Here is a 20137-nt window from a genome sequence, read left to right as displayed (position 1 = left end):
GGTACCAAGAGTCACTTGATTTAGGTGAGAAGAATTTCTGGCTTTGCTATTAATACACATCAGAACTGCAGTATCTTTTTTTTTTTTTTTTGTAAAGACAAAATTATTCTCCCACCATTACATTAAAAACATCATTTACATACAAATAGCTTATTCAGAAAAACAGAAAAGATTTTGTTCATCATTGCCTCAATACATTTCTCAATTTCAGGCAATGCTAATTTTTGAATATTCCTAAATAGGTATGAGGAAAAACACTGCCATCAAAAATCTAGTAATACAGGATCAGCACTTTATGAAAACCAGCTTTTATTTTTTTTACATATGAAAACTTCATAAATGGAAAATCTACATGCCTCAGATTGCTTTTCCTGCTTTGACATCAGCTTTATTTTCAATCTGACCACGTTCCAGTGAAATACAGTGGGGGCTTCACACGATCGCAGTGACAACTGTCGGGAAACACGAACCAAAATCCATCAACTGGATTGAAGACAGCCTTCTTAAACTGAAACAGATCCACCCAAAATCATTCTTATTGTGTAATTGCTTTCAGTATTCCTCGGAGAACTTTGTAGCTCATTAACTGTTGGCTTTCTTTGGGAGGGAAGCAGGGCCCCCGTTCTGTCACATATGCATACGGAAACCTCAGCACCCAGAGTCCATCAGAGGGAAGGGTGATTTCCTGCTTCTCGGGGTAAAATATAGGACAGGGTGGTGGCCCCGGTTGAACCTAAAACCAAAAGAAAACATGAGTAGGTAATCAAATATCACTACTACCTTAAAAGGTAAAAAAATGCAAATTGGGCTTTTACAAATGTCTATCAAAAATATGGAGAAAATGGTGAAGAGTTCTCCAGTTAAAAAACCCAACACCGTTTCAGCTCCTAGATTCATATTGTAACTAATAATAATTATTCTGAGTAATGAGTCACTGCTTTTCTCCATGACATTTAAAATGACAAAGTCATCCTTGCAGAGTCAGTGTTAGCTTTTGGGTTTTTTTTTTTTAAGCCATTATTACAGTAGGGAATGCCAACAACTCATCCTTGATAAAATACTTTTTAAACTTACTTCATACGAAGTATAAATTTGGCATCTTGAAGTTTAAGAAATCCCAAGTGTTTATGTAACAGATACTTCTGGAAACAACTCTCTTGGCTGAAGTTGGCTTGAGCTGGAGGGAGTTTCTTAACACCCTTTTCCTGTCACCCTTGTCAATTAATGCTTTTTAATTTCCACAACCACCCCTTCCTCTGCTGTTCCCAGATTCCCTGCTGCACCTCTTACCTGAGGGGTCAAAGTGATCTGCAGAGGAGCATCAGGAACCACCACGAAGAGCCTCATGAACTGGGCGTAGTGGGGCTTGAGGCCCCTTCCCTGGGTCGAGGACAGGATGTAGAGGGGCATGTCGGAATTGAGGGCTTTGAGAGCAGATTCCTTCGGCCCTCCTCCCATCACCTTCATCACCTTATCAGGCCCTGAGCACATGAACCTCCTCCCACGTGCGTCTTCATATTCAAACCCCACGAAAGCTCGAGCGATGTCGTCCCTCCGCCTGCCTCTTCCCATCACCACGGAGCTCCTTTTCCCAGGCACAGCCTTGTTGGGTGCAGGCCAGGAGTTGGTGTCTAAATCTCCTTCATCTTCAGTTCTCGTCCTGATGACAATGTCCCAAGGCATTAAATAGTTTGTTCCTGGGATAAAACCCTGCTGATCTAAGCCTGTGTGGAAGTTGTAAGCCTTGGCAGGCCCCAGCTTAACCAGTGACCAACTGGAGAATTTGGGCAGAAGGCCTTTGGGGCAATTGGAATGGAGCATCCCGGGGAGGTACTCGACAGTGGACGCCTGGCGATCTACCAGGCTTGGCCTCTTCTCACTCTTGGAGTCCCCGCTCTGCCCGTGGCTCTCTGCATTGTCCCCTCCACCCTGGGCATCGGCTGGGTAAGTGCCCAGGCTGCCCGTGGACTGGCCCAGGCTCAGGGCTAAGCTCAGCCCTGTGCTCTCTCCCTGAGTCTGAGGTTCTTTCTCCTTGAGTTTCTCAATCTCGCCTTCCGGAGGGGCAGGCGATGACTCGTCCCGAGCAGGTGCCGGGTCAGGTGTGCTTGGCTGAAATATGGGAAAGTTGATGTGCTCCAGCTTTCCACAGCACTTCTCTTCCAGCAACTACGAGAAAGAAAATGTGGTTTAGTATCCACCCTGAGATGAGGGAGCTTGGAGTCACAACATTCAGCAGCTACAACTAAGATTCAAGAGGTCTGCACTGATTATTTAAAATTCAAATGAACCAACACACTCAAAGCATAAACAGGTGCATCAACACTGTGTGTGTCCACTGGTGAAAACTAGAACTTCCTGCCCTGGTCAGCCCATTTATGCTCCCATAAATGTCTTCCCTTGATAAGGTTAAGAAGAAACTTGTGGTCACTTCAGAATACAGACTCTGCAGATGAAACAAAAATACCGATTGAAGCAACAACAGACCTAACAGTTACCTGGTAAAAGTCATAATTAGCTGCTTTGATATCAAAGGGGTCCTCCCGAGGAGCTTGTTTCCTTCCACAGTTACAGGCACCGGTGGAACGAGCTCGGCTGTTGTGGTACAGAATTGGAGGATTTCTGTCTGCTTCTGGCTTTTCCCCTAAAAGCAAAATCAATCAAACCTTGGGTAAATTGCTCACCATTCAAGATTTTCTGTATTCCCTTCGTCCATTGCTTCCTCCATGCTATACACATACACAAAATTATTTGACACCAGTTTGTCAAGCAACCCCTCCCTTTCCCACTTTTAATAATACAAAGTTCCAGTGGAGGTTACACCACTAAACCAAATCTTATTTGTTTTCACAACCTCTTCCTGAGGCAGGCTCAAAGTTCTCCTGCCTGCAATAAACGTGCTTAAGTCAGTTTTGACTCCCTGATAACCCAAGTTATTTAAAACAAAGGGGGATGCTTATGTTTTTTAGAGAACTTTCTTATGCACCTCTTGTTAGAGGGACTCCATTGTAATGCTTCTAATTATCAAGATGGAATCAGAATTACCACTCAAATCACAGTTACTACTAACAGTGGACTAGCTCTTAAACGTTACTCAACATAAAGGAAACCTGCACAGCAGCTCTGCTATGATCCCACTGTACAAAGGTGACCACAGAATCATTTGGGTTGGAAAACCTCTGAGATCATCGAGTCCAACCTTTGCCTGGTCACCAGCTTGTCAATTAGAGAAGAGCACCGAGTGCCACATCCAGTCCTTGAAGATGACACTTTAAAAAGCTGCAAACTTTCACCTTCCACAGCATTTCAGAGTCAGAGCTTTCAGCCTAAGATTTTAAAGCAGACACAAAATTAACCCATGAAACCCAACTACAAGTGAGCATCCTTACCTGCTTTGGGGAGCAGATGGAACTTGTGCACGCAGTGCTGGTCGGTCAAGCTCCTCTCCTCGCAGAGCTGGTGCCCGTTGCTCCAGAACTTGTAGCAGTCCTCGTTGAGCTGCATGGCGTACTTGTGGAAGGCTGGACCCCGGGCATGCTGGCTGTACACACGCAGAGCCTGGGCCAGCTGGTTCTTGTGCACCGTCATGGTGTAATTGTGGGGCAGGTTGGACTGGTAGGCGCTGTGGGCCATGGGCAGAGCTTTCTGGCAACGGTTTTCAGAGAACTTGGTGTCTATGTCTAAGTAGCCTTCCAAAACTTTGATGCTGCTCATGATTTTTGAGCTCAGCTCGCCACAGGTCGGATCATCGTCTTTCCCTTCGATGGTCACTTCATACAGTTTTAGAGCAGCAGCCACCCACTTCTGGTAGGTCGGGAGCTCGAAGTGAGAGGGCTGTGGGTTCCTCCCCACGCTGTCTTCGAAGCCCTTCTTGCTGAGCACCAGCTCCACGTGCTGCCACAAGAATTCCTTCAGAGTGCAGTCCACGAGCTGCCCAGAGGAGCTGGAGCTGGAGCTGCTGCTCTCTGCGTGGAAGGAGAGCTGCTGCCGGCCGTGCCTCATCATCTGATACCTCCTGGGTCCCGACAGGGTGGGAGCCAGCAGCGAGTCAGTCTCTCTCATGGTGCAGTTGCTCCTGAGCTGGTCGAGAAGCATGGCCACGGGATCATCTCCATCCTGGGGCCCACCAGCCACGATGTACACGAACGCCTGGTTGGCAGGCACGGTGAACAGGCAGTTGATGCTCTGGTTGGTCAGCACCCTGCTCTTGCGGAAGATGCGGTAGATCTGATCCTCCAGAGCGTGCTGCAGCCTCCTCTTGGGGGAATGCTTCTTCGGGGGTGGCTTTTCCAGGTGACCACAGGGGTCCTGGCCCCTGCTTGGAAGCGGATCCACCTTCAGAGCCCCGTTGAGCTGGAAAAGGAAGAGGAGGCGTGGAGGGCACGGCCTGCAGTTGAGCTTCCACTCCTTGCCGACCGGGCAGTCCTTGATGGCAGCCTTCAGGGAGGGCAGCACCTTCTGCCGCAGCCCGTCCAGCGCCCTGAACACCCGGTCGTAGGTGATGTCGAAGGAGCAGGTGGGATGCACCAGCAGCAGGATGTGGCAGACGGAGAAGAGGTAGAGGAGGCTCAGGCAGTGCAGCTTCTCCTGGTGCTTCCAGAACTCGTGCGCCTCGGCGTGGGGCAGCGGGGCCGGACCGCCGGAGGGGTGCCCGGGCCCTGCCTCCCTGTTCTCGGCCGCCGCCAGGTCCCCGCAGGCGCGCAGCAGCTGCGGCGTGTCGCAGATGGAGGTGAGCACCAGGTACAGCACGCGGCTCTCCTGGCTGTAGTACGCCTGCAGATGGTTGTAGTCCTTTGTCGCCGGGTCCCCGTCCTGCCCCGCGGCGCCGTCCAGCTCGGGATCCTCCTCCGGGAACAGCGGGAACACCTGCCGGTCGCACACGGTGCTCACCAGGGCCTCCTTCTCGGAGCAGAGCTGCAGCGCGGTTTTGCCGAAGATGCCCACCACGCACACCTCCTCCTCGCCGCCCGCCCCGCCGCCCGCCTCGGCCGCCAGCAGCAGCTCCCGCAGGCTCATGGGCCCCACGGCGGTGCCCATGGCCCCGGGCGGCCCGGCCCCAGGCAGCGGCATGGCCCGGCCCCGCTGGCGGCTCCGCTCCCGCCCGGAAGCGGCGGAGCTCCGCCCGGCCCCGCGCATGAGCGGCTCCGCCCCGGAGGGCGCGGACAGCGGCACGGGAGCGGGATGGCGAGGGTGTGACAGCACAGCCACCGCCGCGGGCAGCTCTGGTCCCACCGCCCCCGGGCTCAGCTCTGTGCGGATGGGCGCGGGATGAGTTCCCCGGACCGTGCCGGGATGCCGGGTCACGGCTGTGCCACCGGGATCAGGATCTGCCCATGTCCTGGTCCGTGTGAGCTGAGCCGCGGTGCAGGCACAACCCCTGCCCACCCCCTGAACTGGACGTGGGAGGAAGCTTTGAGTTCCTTGTGTTTAAGCAACGCAGCCTTTTAATAGTGATCGGACACCAGCCAGCAGTGATACACAGTGCAATTGCCTCATACATTTGTAGCCACAGACTCCAACTGTTGGTTGAATCTTGCGGCTTTCCACTTCAGTAACATTAGTGCATTAAACTGTTGCTTTTCTTTGAAACTGTACAAATACCGTCAAGATATTTTTTGTCATAAAAAAAGATATAAAAGATATAAAAATACTGAATTTCAGCAAACACACACATATTTGTATGACAAGCAGCACCAGTGCTGGGAACATAATAGTCCCTGCTTCAGCAGCACCCAGGTGTCAAAAGACTTGGACATTTCTTTTTTTTTTTCCTATTATGAATGAAGATGCAACCAAATTGAGAGCCATTAGAGAGATATAAAAAGCACAATCTGCTTTACAGGGTTTCATAATGCCCCGTTCTCCTGTGCACTAGATTTCCTTGCAAGTACATGTGCCTGAGTGTGATAAAAATGGGATTCAAGTGGCTTCCTGACCACAAATGGAAAACACATTGTTCCATAAACCTACTTTCCTTTTTACTTCTCATCAAAGCTGTTTGCAGCACTCAACCGTGCAGGCGAGGGGCTCTTCGGGTGAGCCATCTGTCAAAAGAAGAAAGGAGTCAGAAATTGGATATCTGAACTAATTATCACTGAGATAAAACAGTGCCATTCTTAGCTGACACCATAAAGCAGACCCAGCAAATCATTCAAATAAAAGATGTTATTAACCCTCGGATTTTATTCTTCTGCAAAGTGGAACTGTGAATTTTGAAGTTGCATTGAGGCACTCGATTTGCCACAAATCCAAATTCTGTGAATTTTAAAGCCACCTTATGATTTCAAAAAGAGACAGAGTGACTTGCCTGAAATTTCCTCCGTAGTGCCCGTGTCATTATTGGTGTCAGCCCAGAGCCATATTCAATGTTTTCTTTACTATTCAGAGGAGTGCCACCAGGACTTCTGAAAGGGGAATTATGATTAGTTTGATTGGTTCTCTATTTTTTCTAGATTAAAAAATAGAATTCAAGAGAATAGAAAGGAACAGACCTTTGTATATCGACTTTCTTCAGATGTTTCCGAAGATCAATCTGATTTTTAGGGGAGGTACTAAGAGAACAAAAGAAATTGGTGCAATGAAATATTTCCCACTCAATAAACAACATTAATCACTGTTTAAAACAGAAAAATCTTATATCAAAATAAGGAAGAAAGCATCTTACATTAAAGATTCTACAGCATGAGCTGATGGCTTGGATTTAGGTCTCAGACTAACACTCTGTAGATCTGTGACTGTAATTAATGCCCTGCGTGGCTTCAGAGGTGATTGTTCCTAAAGCAAGGAAAGAAATGTTACCACGAATAAAACTGCAGAAAGCCTCACTAACCTGAAATCTATTTAATATTTATACTCTGAAAGATTTTTGTGGTTTATGGCTTTTATGCTTTTTTGAATTATTAAGATTTCCTTGGATAAAAATAGATTTATTTAAGAAAAAAAAAATCAAGAAAACCAAAAAACCTAAAAACTTCTGCAAACAAAATTCCAGCTGGGGAAAAAAAAAGTCCAAACTCTATTGATAACACACAGAGCTACATGAAAGCTCCATGGCCTTAATATAAAATTAGAGCTGGTCTGGGTGCCAGGTGAGATTGGAGTTTGTCACTTTATTTCTTCCATTCCAAAGCCCAGGTGCAGAATTAAAATGGTTACTTGAAACTGATCACTATGTGTTTGGATGAGAATCAATTTACTGAATAAAAATTGCAGGAGATACACCAATTCCAGGGTGGATTTTCCCTTGATACACCACCACCTATCTACCCTCCAGTTCACCTTGTCCATTCTCAGGCTGCTGTTGGTCTTCTTCAGTTTAACATTCAGGAGGTCTTTGAGGGTGATGTGCATGGGGCCATCCTTCTTCACTGGTGGCTCCTGGAAGCAAAGGGGTTTGGAAGGGAAATTAGGACTGGAAAGTGACTCAGAGAGAGGCTCATTCCTGATGAATTCACATCCAAAAAGAACTCCTGAGGCATGAAATAAAAACCAGAGGAACTTTGTGATTCCCTACCGGCAGTGGTTTTGAGGCAGTGCGCCGCTGGAGGAGGAGAGGTGCTGGAGGCAGTTTGGGTGGAGGCAGTGGTGGTGGAGGAGGAGGAGGTGGAGGAGGAGGAGGAGGAGGGATGGACACAGGCATGGATCCTGACACTGGAAGGTCCATCTGTGTCCCCACAGGAGCATCCAGGACTGGCTTATGACACCTCTGGCAGAGAGAACTTTCTGAAGACGAAGCTGCAGCTCTGTTCACCTGAAAGCGACATAAATAAATAAAGAGGACATTAAATCCACTGGCAAAAGTATATGGGATTTTAGAGAACAAAGGTCCTGGCTAAGGTTGAGCTATAAAGATCTAAAGAGCCTCTAGTGAGGCTCACCAGCAAAACAGTTCCCTCCTGCTGTGAGGCAGCAGCAGTTTAGCAACTCTGAAAGCAGAGAATCCCTGAGGAGCTGTTCAGATTTCAGTGCATCTGCACTGACCACAGTTCCTGACAGGCTCACCCAGACAAACATCACCCTGCCCCAGCTGGACTGAGACTGACCTGAAGTGCTTCTTGTAGCTTGGAAAATTCACTTTCCAACTTCTCCAGCTTCTCCCTGAACGTATTTAGTTCCCTTAAGTAGACTTGTGATGGGAATATGGTGTCTTTAACCACCTTAAAGCTCTAAGCATAAAAAGAAAGCAGATTATGTGATTTTGTATATTGACTTTCTTCATATATTTCTGAAGATCGATCTGATTTTTAGGGGGAGTACTAACAGAACAAAGAAATTGGTGCAATAAAATATTTCCCACTCAGTAAACAGTGTTAATCCCAGTTTAAAACAGAAAAATCTAATATCAAAGGAAGTTATTTACCTGTGCAACCCTGTACTGGCACCACCAATACAGAAATGAGGCTGCTGTTGTCAAGGGTTTGACCACATTTTTTACACTGGGCAAAGCTAAAGACCAGAGGGAGCATCTTGGCACTGGTGATGTCTTCAGAGGGAGAGGAGCTGGTGACCTGCAACAGAAGGTTTCAGAATGAGGACAGAGTTATATTTATCATTTCAGCCATTAAAAAAAGTTAACTGTGACCAATCATCTGGAAATTACAAGTAGGTACCAGCAAGTAACAACAGAGTAAATGTGATCACAGAAACCTGGAAAGGCCAAGATACATTTCAATAAAGGAGGGGGGAAATCCTATTTGAAATACTTTTAAATTCAAGTTGCTTTTCCTGGTTATTAATCATAGAAACATTAAGGTTGGAAAAGCCCTCTATCATGTCCAACCTTCATCTGGATAACACCAAACTGTATCATGAAGTTTTATGTCTACTTGGCACAAATCTTCCTCTTTTCCATGAGAGACACTGGGAGCAAACAGCAAACCACAAATGGAGTGAGAAGGCAAAGTTCAAGCTGAGCCTCTTACCGTGGAGAGGGACAAACTGAGCCCTGGGGGGTTGCAGCATTTCTCTTTTTTTCCAGTCGGAATTTTGCTCTGGCTCTTCGTTTTCGTTTGCATTTCTTATACCTTGCCATTGCTGTTGGAAAAGACACATTCAGAATGAATAAACCAAATTACCAATAAACCAAATTCAGAGATAAACCAAACTACATGTTGGGACAGAGCTGCCACCACAGAGAAGAACATGGGCTGCACCTCAGAAATACAGTCAGAGGTTATTCACAGCTGCCTTGGTGGAATTATCACACACCCGTGGTAAAAAAGATATCCTTAATTTCATATGGTGCACAGGAATGTGGACAGCACGTTGTGCACGAGTAGTGTATGCAGAAAGCACCGTTCTATATGGGCTTCTTTTTTCCTTTTCTATTTATATAATAGATAAACAGCATTAATAAATAGCTATTGTGAATATAATATATATGTGAATGAATTAAATATATATGCATGACAAATATATTATAAATAATAGTATAAATACATATAAATAAATAAGAAAGTAATTAGAAGCATTATAAATTAAACAGAGATATTATAACTATTAATATATAAACATAATAAATATAAACGAACGTTCAGTTTTTCTCTATGCTGACGTGAGAAGTACTGAATTTGGGGAAAGCGACGCAGGGGTGGAACGGTGACAAAGGACACGAGGAAGGCACGGAGCGATGCCGGTCCCTGAGCGGTGACCGGTAACAGCCCAGCCCCGCTCACCGGGACCCCGCCCCACGAGCGGGGAGGCCTCTCCCCCCCACACACACCTGCACACAGCTGCGGCGTGTCCCCGGCAGTGTCCCGGGCTGTCCCAGGCAGTGTCCCCGGCAGTGTCCCCGGCAGTGTCCCCGGCAGTGTCCCGGGCTGTCCCCGGGCTGTCCCCGGGCCGCCCTGTCCCCCCGGCTCTCTCAGCGCCCGTCGCCGCCGATTCAAACCGCTCCCCGCGCCGCGCCCAGCCAATGGCAGCGCCGCTCTCTGCCGCCCCCCCACGCGGCGCGTGTAAGCCGCGCGCTGATTGGCCAGCACGCTGAGGCGCGCCCGCGCGCCCCGGGGGCGGAGCCGGCCTTGCCCCGCCCCGTCCCGGGCGCGCTGAGGCGAGCGGCGCCGCCATTGGACGAGCGGGTTCGGTCCCGCCAATGGGCTGCGGGCAGCGCTCGGCCGGGGAAGGCCGGTGCGGTGAACGGTGCGAGGAGCGGCCCGGCCGGGACTACCGGTGCAACCGGGAGCGGGCCGGAGGGAAGGAGCGGCGCTCCCGCCTCCTCAGGGCCGCAGCGGACAGACCCGCGCCGCTTCCCGCCAGCGCCGCGCGCCCCGCCCCGGCCAATCACCGCCGGAGCTCACTCCGGGCCAATGGGCTCGGCCGTACCTCGGAGCGGGTTTACATTCTCCCCGGGCCAATGGCGAGCGCGCCCCGCCAGCCGCGAGCCAATGGGAGGCGCGCGGCGAGTGACAGCTGGCCAATGGGCGCCGCCGACTCTCCCGTGCCGCGGCGCGGGGGGTGGGGATCTCCCCGCCGCCGCCTGAGGAATGTCAACTATTCAACATGGAGACGGCGGTTACCAGGCTCGAGACCCTGGTGAGGGCGGGCGGCGGCCGCGCTGAGGGGCGGCCGCGCCGCGGACCGGCGGCGGCGGCGCCTCGGAGGGCGCGGGGCCGCCGCGGAAGGGAGGGAGGGAGGGAGGAAGGGAAGGAGAGCGGGGGCGCGGGCGCGGCGCGACGGAAGAGCGGCCGCTCAGCCGCGCCCGCGTTCCCCATCCGGGCCCTGAGCGCGGCCCGCGCCGCCCTCGACGGGGCGCCCGCCGGCCGCGTCCGGGTCAGGCGGGTTCGGCCGGGCCGGTCCATTCCGCCGCCCCCCCTCGAGGGGCGGGGCTTGCGCCGCTCCATTCACCCCTCGGCGCGGGGCAGGGCGCGGCCATTTCCCGCGCACCTGGGGGGGGCGGTGGGCTGGGCGCGCTCATTGCCCGCCGTGCGGGGGGACGCGGCCGGGCCGGGCCGCTCCATGTTCCCGCGGCGGGAGGGGGGCGCGGGGCAGAGTGGAGCTCCCGGACTAGTCCATCTTCTCCCGGTGGGGGGCGAGGGTGGAGCGCTCACCTGGGCTGGCCCATTGTGGCGGCGGGGGGGAGAGGCGGGCTGGGCCGGTCCATTGGCGCCGCGCGCGGGGGGAGCGGGGCGATGGCCCCCTCGGCTCTCCCTTGCTGAGCCCCAAATTCCCGCAGTTTTTCCAGCCTTTCGCTCCTCTCCGGCGCTCCCAGCAGCCCCTGCAGCACGGCGAGGCTCTCCCGTGTGTAATGATCGCCTCTCTGCCTGCCCCACTCCTGGAAAAGTGAAAAAAGGGAAAAATTAACCTCCCAAATCGGAGCTGTGTTGTGTTTGCTCACACTGGAGAGGCACTGGATATCTGTGTCCAACCAGCCAAGTTCCTTGTGCCATCCCTCAAACCTTCAGCTCGCTTCTGTATAATCTTTTCACTCACTCATCACAATCTTTTTTACATTTTTACCCATGGTGTAAGTTTGATCTCCCCATATATTAGTATTTTATTTTTTTAAAAGCCTAGTTTAATTTAGAAAAAATGTTTAAAGATACTTGGGTTAGAAGTTTTATGTATTTATTTATTGATTTGTTCGTTTGTTGTCATGGTTTATTTCTGTGTTTCATTGAAAGTCATGCTTTCAAGTGATTCTTATTTTAGGACACGTAAATAGAGAGGTGGTTTTGTGCCCTTTAGCAGGGGCTTTTATTCTGGAATTCAGAAAAATCTCACATCTCACAGCTTTGTGTCTCTTGCTTTTCCTTCTGCTTTGTTGTTTCCTCGTCCTGGATTTCCTGTGAAGTCAGCTCTCTCCACAGAAGTGTGATAAAATAATGCTTCTTATTTCCCCGGAGGTTTTGACATGAATTTCATGGAAAGCTTCCTTTTTTAGTCTCATGGATGCAGGAATAAAGTAATTAGTGTGAGTTCAAACAGAACAATGGGGATGAAAACACCAGGTAATCAATGCTGATTTCTGACAGGAGCACCATAACAGTGTGAGATTAATTATGGAAAAGATCATAAAGCTGCCAATTTAAATAAGAATAGGTCAAGGCCAGGTTGGAGCAACCTTGTGGAAGGTGGAATGGGTTGAATTTTAAGGTCCCTTCCCACCCAACCATTCCATGATTCCATCACCACTGGGTGTGTTTCAGCACTCAGGACTGGACTGCACAAGTTCCTTGGTGTCAGCTGGGATTTGGGATCTTTTCAGCAGCTTCAAGAGGCACAGTCAGAGCTGGAATGAGCACACAGGGCATCCTTGTGCACAGTCATCTCATTTACTTTCAATGCCCAGACCTCACTGAGGGAAAACTCTGTGCACATCCATTTGATAAAATCGGGTAACAAATGGATAAACTGTCACATGAGCTGCAAGGGCTTCATTCAGAGCAATTCAGATCATTTCTGCCACTGGTTTTGGTACACCTGACCTCCTCTGTCCCTGAGTGGTGTCTGTCCAGTGCCCTTTTTATGTTGTACTACTGGTGATGATGCACAAAAAGCAGTGCAATGTTAAAAGGGCATTGGCCAGCAATACAATCTGCATTTCTCTTTATTGTTCTTATTGTCTGAAGTCACTGAGACCAGGAGGTGATTTGCAAAGCAGCTGTAAGATGAGATTACCACTAATTTAATTTTTATTACTCATTGTCTTCTACCTGTTTGCCAAGGAGGAACACTGACTGGTCATTTAATGACAAATGCCATCATCTCTGTGCCTTAGAAATGTTAGAGGTGACTCAGCTCTGGGTACATCAGCAATCATCCCACTCTCTCCACTCCATTCCCAATTCCTTTGGAGAAAGATCTCATCACCTGCAAACCCTGAGAGTTCTCAAACTTTCAATATGAAATTGCTGTTATGGTAAAAAAACTCACCTTCACTGAGATTTGTGGAATACACCCCCCTCTGATGGTGCTCTCACACCCCAGTGGGAAAGGACATCCCCAGAGTTTGGAAATTAGTATTTTGGACCATTTTAATGTGATTCAGCACCTGCAGATTATAAAGAATAAACTCTTCTGTCTAGAACATATTCCCTGTAATGCAATTTAAGAACATCTGTCTGATAGCAGTTTAGAATCTTTGCTCACTATGAGGCAAACCTAAGCAATACATACACTTGGAAATGGAGTTTCCAGTTTAAAAAGCACCAAACAGTTTGCAATTGAATTTCTGACAGATCTGCTGAGCACTTTGTTAGGTGGTTGGGTTTTTTTTCCCCCTTTTGGTCAGTGAAATGACAGATTATGAACAATAACAATGTGAGTTCTTGTGTGTGTGTGAGGACTTGGTGAGCTTTAACCATATCCAACTCTTCCCCATCCACAGAAACCTCTGGCTGAGTTGATGTGTTTTTTTCCCTTTTTTTGGTGAGTGTATGATTGATTGTTGCCCAGAATTGTTGCTGCTAACGAGTGCTCTGACTTTATTGCACTACTGTGCTATACAGAGAGCAGTGCAATAGTATTGTCAAAGCATCTGAGAGCAGAGCCCTCAGCACTGGCCTCACTTTCTAACTCTTCCAAATCTGTGAGTAAATCACAAATTTACACCTCAAAACCTGAATTTTTCTATGTGGTCGTTGTAAAATAATCATCCTACAAATGCTTCTGACCTAGAATGTTATGGGGAGGTTTTTGCAGGTGGATGTTTCCTGAAATGCAACAAGAAATAAATGTTTATAAATGAACTGTGCTCATCTTGTCACAAATCTGAAAATTCTAGCCACACTTAGCTTCACACCCACTTTTTAATGTCCTGAATCATAGTAGTAACGTGGGGTTAGTTAGCTCCTTATTCAGATTATCAGTATTGAATAATTCATGGATAATTTTGAAATGTGTGCTTTCCCAAAAACTGATCAAATGGAGGAGGTGGAGAAAAGCAAATTTTTGGGGTGCCTGCCTGTGGAAATGAAAACCTACGAATATTTGTTAGTGGAAAAGAACAGAAACCATTGAGCAGTTGAGGAAGAAATCCCTCCTGAACTCCTTAAAAATGTACAGTGTACTGAAAAGTATTTTATTCTTGGATTGTGTCCTGGCTGGTTTCTGGGGCAGGTGTGGGAAGGAGTTTTGTTGGGCAGATGGTGAATTATGGCAGCTCTGGGTGAAAGCTTTCCCCTTGATTTATAGATGCTCAAGCTCTTCACTAGATTTATTTTCCTCTTCTGAAACTATTATTTGAAAATGTACTGGAGGTGTGTGAAACATCATCCATCTCCAGTCCCTCAGAAAGAGGGTTTTATTGGAGAGTATCCTGCATCAAATCTATTCCTTCAAGCTGAATTTCCAGATCCTCAAAGGCATTAAGGGCCATTGCTAAGGTGGATCCCAAGGCTGATGTTTAAAACATAAATATCCCTTTGGAATCCCAGCCTGACCCCAGACTGTGGATATTTGTCACTTCAGCTGCCATTATAACACTGCCTGTAACAAATACAGCCTTACTTTGATGCTTAAAAATAAAAAAATTGGAATGGTCACTTTGGGTTAATCTCAATATAAACAGTGAAAACCAAGTAAAGGAAGTCACAACCATTTTCAACTTGCTCTCATCATTGTCTCTTTCTGTGACTGTAAAATCACTGAATTATTATGTCAAAGAATTAATGAGTTGCTTGGGAACAGAGGAAACTGCCTTTCTTGAAAGTGGAAGTCTTTAATAGATACTAAAATTGCAGACTAAAATTAATTAAGTAATAATGCTATCAGCAGACTGTTTTACAAGGCAATTAGACAATTCTCTGGTGGCTTATTTATCCCAAGGAAAGAAAAGTGATGTCATCAATTTTATGAGCTGCTAGTCAGTCTGGTTTATTGGGGAATAATAAACTGTATTGTGGGTGTTAAAACCATCTGAAAGAACCCATCCCTAGTATGATTATTAATAAAAGCTCTGATGATACTCTTGGATCCTGAATTTACTCATAACCTCCTCTGTGTAAATAGCTGAGTGTTGTAGTTTTGCTAACAGAACTCTTTAATATTTGAGAAAATTGAATTTGAAAGCTTTCATGGTCCCTGAGCCTTTCAAAGGGAGGCAGCTGCCTCCTGCTTTCCTGAAACACAGCAAAGGCAAATGGTTAGGGTTTGTCTGCAGTTTTTGGTTTTTAATTTATTATGCCTGACCTTAAATATTTCAGTTCCAGAAAGCAGAATCTGATTTGGATTACATTCAGCACAGAGTGGAGTTTGAAATAATGAAAAGTCTTCCTGATAATACAGCAGCAGAGGTAGTATTTTCAGATTGAATTCAATTTAATTGCATGAAGTTGGTTATAAATGAATGTTTTTCTTTAAACTTGAAATATATGTGGCTGTTCTTTCATCTATTGTCAGGCTTTTATTGTTGTTATTATTACTATTATTATGATGATGAAGTTCTTCTTATTGATTATTATTATTATTATTATTATTATAAAGTATTTCCTGCATTATATATCAAGATAAGTGGCCTAATATGAGTTCAAACCAAACTCCCTTGGTTTCTGGTATAGTGAAATTCTCCCATGTTCTGCTCTGAGAAATTAGTGGTGTTAACACCTAAATTCAAGTTATAGATTCCAGTCTGAGCTAAAACTCACCCTTACTCTGAGATCCAAGATAAACTTGCCAACAAGCAGTGACTTAATTCAGATTTCGGGAGAGATGAGAGGAAAACAATAAAGGACATTTTACAAATAAGTCCTTTTTTCCTGTATATTTTCACTGTAAAGAAACAGCTCATGTAATATTTTGGTGTCTCCAACACCTGCACTTTTAACTGATACATGGCCACAATAATTCAATCATCTTACATAGTTTAAATGTATTTTTACTTACACAGGAGAATCCAATTGCTCTCCTGAAGGAGCTGCCGGTGCTGAAATCGCGTTACAAATCGCTGTGTGTGCAGATGGAAGAAATTTCCATGGAGCAGAAGGAATCCATGAGGAGCATCCGTGCTGCCCTGGAGAAAACAATGAAGATAGTTCAGGCACTACAGCAACGCAGTGAGCTGGAGGTGGTATTTTCATTTTAATCACTTTGCTTTCACTCAGGGAATGAATATGAACTTTGTAACCTTTATGTAGTTCCACTGGAAACTTGTTTGTGCAGACTGTTAGGAGATAAGGAGACTTTTCCAGGAGGAATGCTTGCAGGATTGGAGCTCTTTTTGTTCTTGGATTGGAAATCCCAATCCCTAGCAGTTGAAACCAGTGGTGTTCAGATTTGGAGCTGCAGTAACACCTGAGGAGTGTGAATGGAGTGACACAATTTGGGTAATTCCATAGGAATCAACACCTCTGTGCACAGCTGTGTTTCAGGGCTATGCTGACAGTTTATAGATGTAAACACCTTAAAGAAAAATAGAAAGTGGAACCAGTTTAAAAGAGCTAAAAAGCTTTTGAATGGCAAATATTTTTCTCTGTCTAAATGGAGAAAGTTAAAACCATTGTAACAAACGCCCTGGGATTGCTGTTGCTCTAAAGTCTTAAATTTTTCCTAAGATAATGTTTAAATTGTTAAAAAACCCAGTGTTGTTAAACAACATTTTCTGAAGTGGTCTTCAGACTGCTTCATTACTGAAGAGGCTGTGAAAGCACTAATTTTGTCCCTTTATAAATAAGGTGATTTAGATCAATGTTCTAATGACAGTGCCTGGAGAGTGGGTTTAATCTCTCAACAGCTCTGGGTAAATTACTGGTAACTTTTTATAGACAAAATGGGCTGGATTATGATTTAAAAGACAGTAGTTATATGTCACAGAAAGGAAAATATGTCATATTCTCAGTGTGTTTCAAGATATTCTGCCAAGAATAATTTTGTACTTGGCATTTTCTTAAAGTGGAAGACCCTTTTCTTGAATTATATGTAGAGCTTTAGATAAAGATTTTCTTGTACTTTTTACATTTCCTAAACCGAAGATGGATGAAAGTGCTCCAAGAAATAGAAGTTTTCAAATGGAATACTTTTTTTAAATTGAAAAAAATTATTTTACTTGACTAATTTATAGTATTGATGCTAGAGGAAGATGATGGTTGAATTTTTCAGAAATACTGTGCTGGTACATCTGCTTTCAGTGGGAGGAAATTAGGAGTCTACTGTCAGTTTCCATGAGCAAAGAGCTGCACAAACATTGAGTCCTTCTGTAAATATCATCACCTCAGGAACTGAAGTATCACACTTCTCTGTGTTTGCTTTTTTCTTCTTCCCAGAGTTTACCTCTGTCAGCAGAAGAACAGACTGCAGCTCAGCAGTTAAACTTCCAAACTGGGAAAGAAGTGGAATTGCCAGTGGAAGAGGTAATTAGAATTCCAGAAACCTTTAATCCTGAGTGCAGCTCAGCTGAATGCAGAAGGGGCTGCTTTGGTGGTTTAATACCTCTCAAATGAATGGAATTTTTCAGAAATGGGATTAAGTTTCTTAACGAACCTTTTAATTTTTATTCTGTACAGATTAAGCTTTTCTTAATTGTTGCAATTAGATTGTCCACAAAGGGAAAATTAGCTTTGATGGAAGGCTTTGTTCCTGTTAGTTTTTAATTGGGATGTGTTTATGTTTCTTGTCAGGGATGCAGTTGGTTGCTCTTGTTGATCTTTTTGATAAGAAACATTTGGGTGGGAGTGAGGATTGTCATTGATTCAAACCAACGTATCTCAAAGTCGAGAGAAATTTAATTTCCTGTAAAATATTAAATACATTTTGGGATATGAGTAACAATCTATTCTAACTGCAATGCAGTAGAACTTAGATCTAAATTAATATTTGTTTAAAAAGCCAGATATTCTCCCATAGCTCAATATGTGATTATCCAATATAATTATCTTTTAAGTATTTGGTCTGGGTCTCATATTAAAAATATTAAAGGAGGTTAATAGAGGGTATTTATCTGATTGACATATTTTTCTACTCCTTCCCATTGCCCACTGTCACAGACACCTCATTTTCTGTCCCATTACCATAGCTGGTTTTCATAAAACTTGTCCAGTTCATGCAGCTTCACTCACTCTTTGTTTGCAAATATCTGCTCCTCCCTTGATAAATGCTCTTAATCTATGTCCATTATTAATTCTAAATAATGTGCAGTTCTTTCAGATCCACACTGGAAAGCTGGAGAGGCTCATCTGACTTGCATATAAATCCTTCTGTATCCATTTTAAACTTAATTTATTTTAAACTGTGTTTAATCCTTAAGATTTTGCTGTTGACTTCAGTGGCTGCAAGGTCCTGTGTTATCCAATGGTAAAATGCAATTAATGTAAATTTCCTGCAGAAATGAAAGTGTAAAAAGTGATTCCTAGGCAAAATACTAACAAATACTGACATTATCCCTTGTTTATTTTTAGCCGTCCTGTCCAGGATCTACAGTCTCTTCCTCACCTGAAGGTAAATGCTGAAAAAATAAATTTCCCCCTGTTTTCTTCTCACAGAGCCTGTGATAGGCAGTAAATTCACTGTTTTCACTCTCAAGCATCAGTATCTACTGCTTCTATGTGAAGAATTTAGACTTTGCTATAAGGACCTGACCCCTTAGTTACATTCCATGAATAGTTGACGTGTTTCTGGGATTTTTTTTCCTTACTTTTGATGGGATTGAAGTGGGAAATTGTTGTGTCTGTGATCTGGAAGAAATGGTGCACTCATCTTACCATAGAAATAGCTCTTTTAAAATCCATTTTCCCCTGCTGATAGAAAAGAATTTTCCATGTGTGTTTCCTGAAGAAACAAATATTTTCCATTTCTAGGTTGTTTTTTTTTAACAAATATCTTCTATTTCCAATTTTTTAGAGCCCCAATATAAACCATTGACTGAGGAAACATTTATGTGTGTGCCAAGGAGCATCAGAAGCACTGTCAAGTTAGCAGATGTGAACTATTTGTACAAGGGGTTATTTAACCACTTCGTTGTAAAGAAGAACAGGTAAGACTTGAAGCCATTCATTAAAAGAATTTTATAAACTGTAAAGAATTTCAGCCTTTTCAAGTTCAACAAAACCAGCTAGTTAAGCATTCACTGCAATATTGTAATTTCAAAAAGCCCTGACACTAAACCATAACCCCCAAAGCCTCACCAACCCCTTTTTGGGATGAGTACTGGGGATTTCTGACAGGCTGATGTTACAAATGAGGAAGTTTTAAACTCAGGAATTCTCTCTTTAACCCTAAGATTAGCTGTGATGTGAAGTAGGACAGGAATAGTTGATGGTAATCTGAATAAGATTGAGATTTACAGAGCACTCACAAAAATCATTGATTGAACAGCAAGTGCTTTTTAGCCTTTTTCTGCCAGACCTGGTGTTTGATCCCTGTTTTGCTAAATTATTTTTGTTCTACAGGGCAGCATTGAGTGTTTCACAGATGAACAAGATGAATATGAGAGCCACTGACGCAAGAATTCAAATCCTGAAAGAACTCGGGATTGTAGAACTTGACAAACAAGGAAATGTTAAATTAGCTGTGTGAATAAAAGCTCATCTGACACTGAAGCATCTTGGTCACAGCTCCTGGAATATTAAAGAACAAGGATTTCTATGGAAGAAGAGTTCCAAGTCCACTGTTGGGAAGTTGTTCATGTTTCTGTATACAAATGCTATTGATAATACTTGAAATTAGAGGTTGGCACTTTACCTTGGCTGTTTAAAGGATTATATCCGATGCATTTTTGAGGAATGTTGTGAGCCATGTGACATTTCCATTTCCTTGCTGCATTCCTGAGGGGGTTTTAAAGGCAAATAATCCCAGCCTCTTAATTGTACTTGCATTCCTGAATAAAGATTGATTATACTTTTGTTGATGTGACTCCTGACTCTGCTCCCTGACCTGCTTCATTTTCCTTTTATGTGAATTCCCTTGGGTTTTTTACACTCCAGCCAGGCTCAGAAGGGATTTCTGTCCTCTCAAAGCCTCTGCTTGTTTTTCACATTTATATTGTTATATTTCAGCCTATTTTGAGAGAGTGAGATACCTGATTTTTTATTAAGTTCCTGTGGGTTTGTGAAAAATGATATCTGCCAAAGGAGAGAAAGTTAAATTAGTGCTTTTAGGGAGGGAAAGGCTGATTCCTGAATTCATCCATGGTTTGTGTTTGATGGGAATAGAGACACAGGCTGGATATTGAAGAGGAAAACACAAGGACAACTCGATTTTAGGATGTTTGCTG

General features: G+C 45.0%; 3 protein-coding genes across 4 annotated transcripts; 1 reads left to right on the top strand and 2 right to left on the bottom strand.

Annotated features, from left to right (window-relative positions):
* Nucleotides 1–292: 292 nt before the first annotated feature.
* SMG8 (SMG8 nonsense mediated mRNA decay factor) lies at nt 293–5112 on the bottom strand. Its single transcript, XM_085078452.1, has 4 exons — nt 3387–5112; nt 2496–2641; nt 1291–2166; nt 293–733 (listed from the first exon to the last, which is right to left on the bottom strand). Exons 1-4 carry the CDS (start codon nt 5065–5067, stop codon nt 536–538), a joined length of 2901 nt encoding a protein of 966 aa, XP_084934578.1. The 5' UTR covers nt 5068–5112; the 3' UTR covers nt 293–535.
* A 306-nt stretch (nt 5113–5418) lies between these two features.
* On the bottom strand, nt 5419–11247 carry PRR11 (proline rich 11). 2 transcript variants are annotated; one of them, XM_085078454.1, is made up of 10 exons: nt 11043–11247; nt 8919–9030; nt 8357–8504; nt 8040–8162; nt 7511–7747; nt 7276–7374; nt 6662–6771; nt 6489–6548; nt 6305–6401; nt 5419–6041 (listed from the first exon to the last, which is right to left on the bottom strand). In XM_085078454.1, the coding sequence occupies exons 2-10, from the start codon at nt 9026–9028 to the stop codon at nt 5976–5978; spliced, it is 1050 nt and encodes a 349-aa protein (XP_084934580.1). In that variant the 5' UTR covers nt 9029–9030; nt 11043–11247; the 3' UTR covers nt 5419–5975. The 2 variants fall into 2 exon arrangements, with proteins under 2 accessions (XP_084934580.1, XP_084934579.1); XM_085078453.1 differs by lacking the exon at nt 11043–11247 and adding an exon at nt 10318–10449 and having other exon boundaries at nt 5419–6401; nt 7264–7374.
* SKA2 (spindle and kinetochore associated complex subunit 2) lies at nt 10388–19776 on the top strand. The gene is made up of 7 exons (XM_085078456.1): nt 10388–10527; nt 15138–15227; nt 15821–15997; nt 17193–17279; nt 18324–18363; nt 18766–18898; nt 19314–19776. The coding sequence occupies exons 1-7, from the start codon at nt 10495–10497 to the stop codon at nt 19438–19440; spliced, it is 687 nt and encodes a 228-aa protein (XP_084934582.1). The 5' UTR covers nt 10388–10494; the 3' UTR covers nt 19441–19776.
* The last annotated feature ends 361 nt before the right edge of the window (nt 19777–20137 follow it).

The sequence above is a fragment of the Lichenostomus cassidix genome, chromosome 19, assembly GCF_008360975.1.
Source record: "Lichenostomus cassidix isolate B80296 chromosome 19, HeHo_3.0, whole genome shotgun sequence".
Lineage (NCBI taxonomy): Eukaryota > Metazoa > Chordata > Aves > Passeriformes > Meliphagidae > Lichenostomus > Lichenostomus cassidix.
Note: the sequence above shows the minus strand (reverse complement) of the source record. Positions and strands in the feature narration are given on the sequence as shown.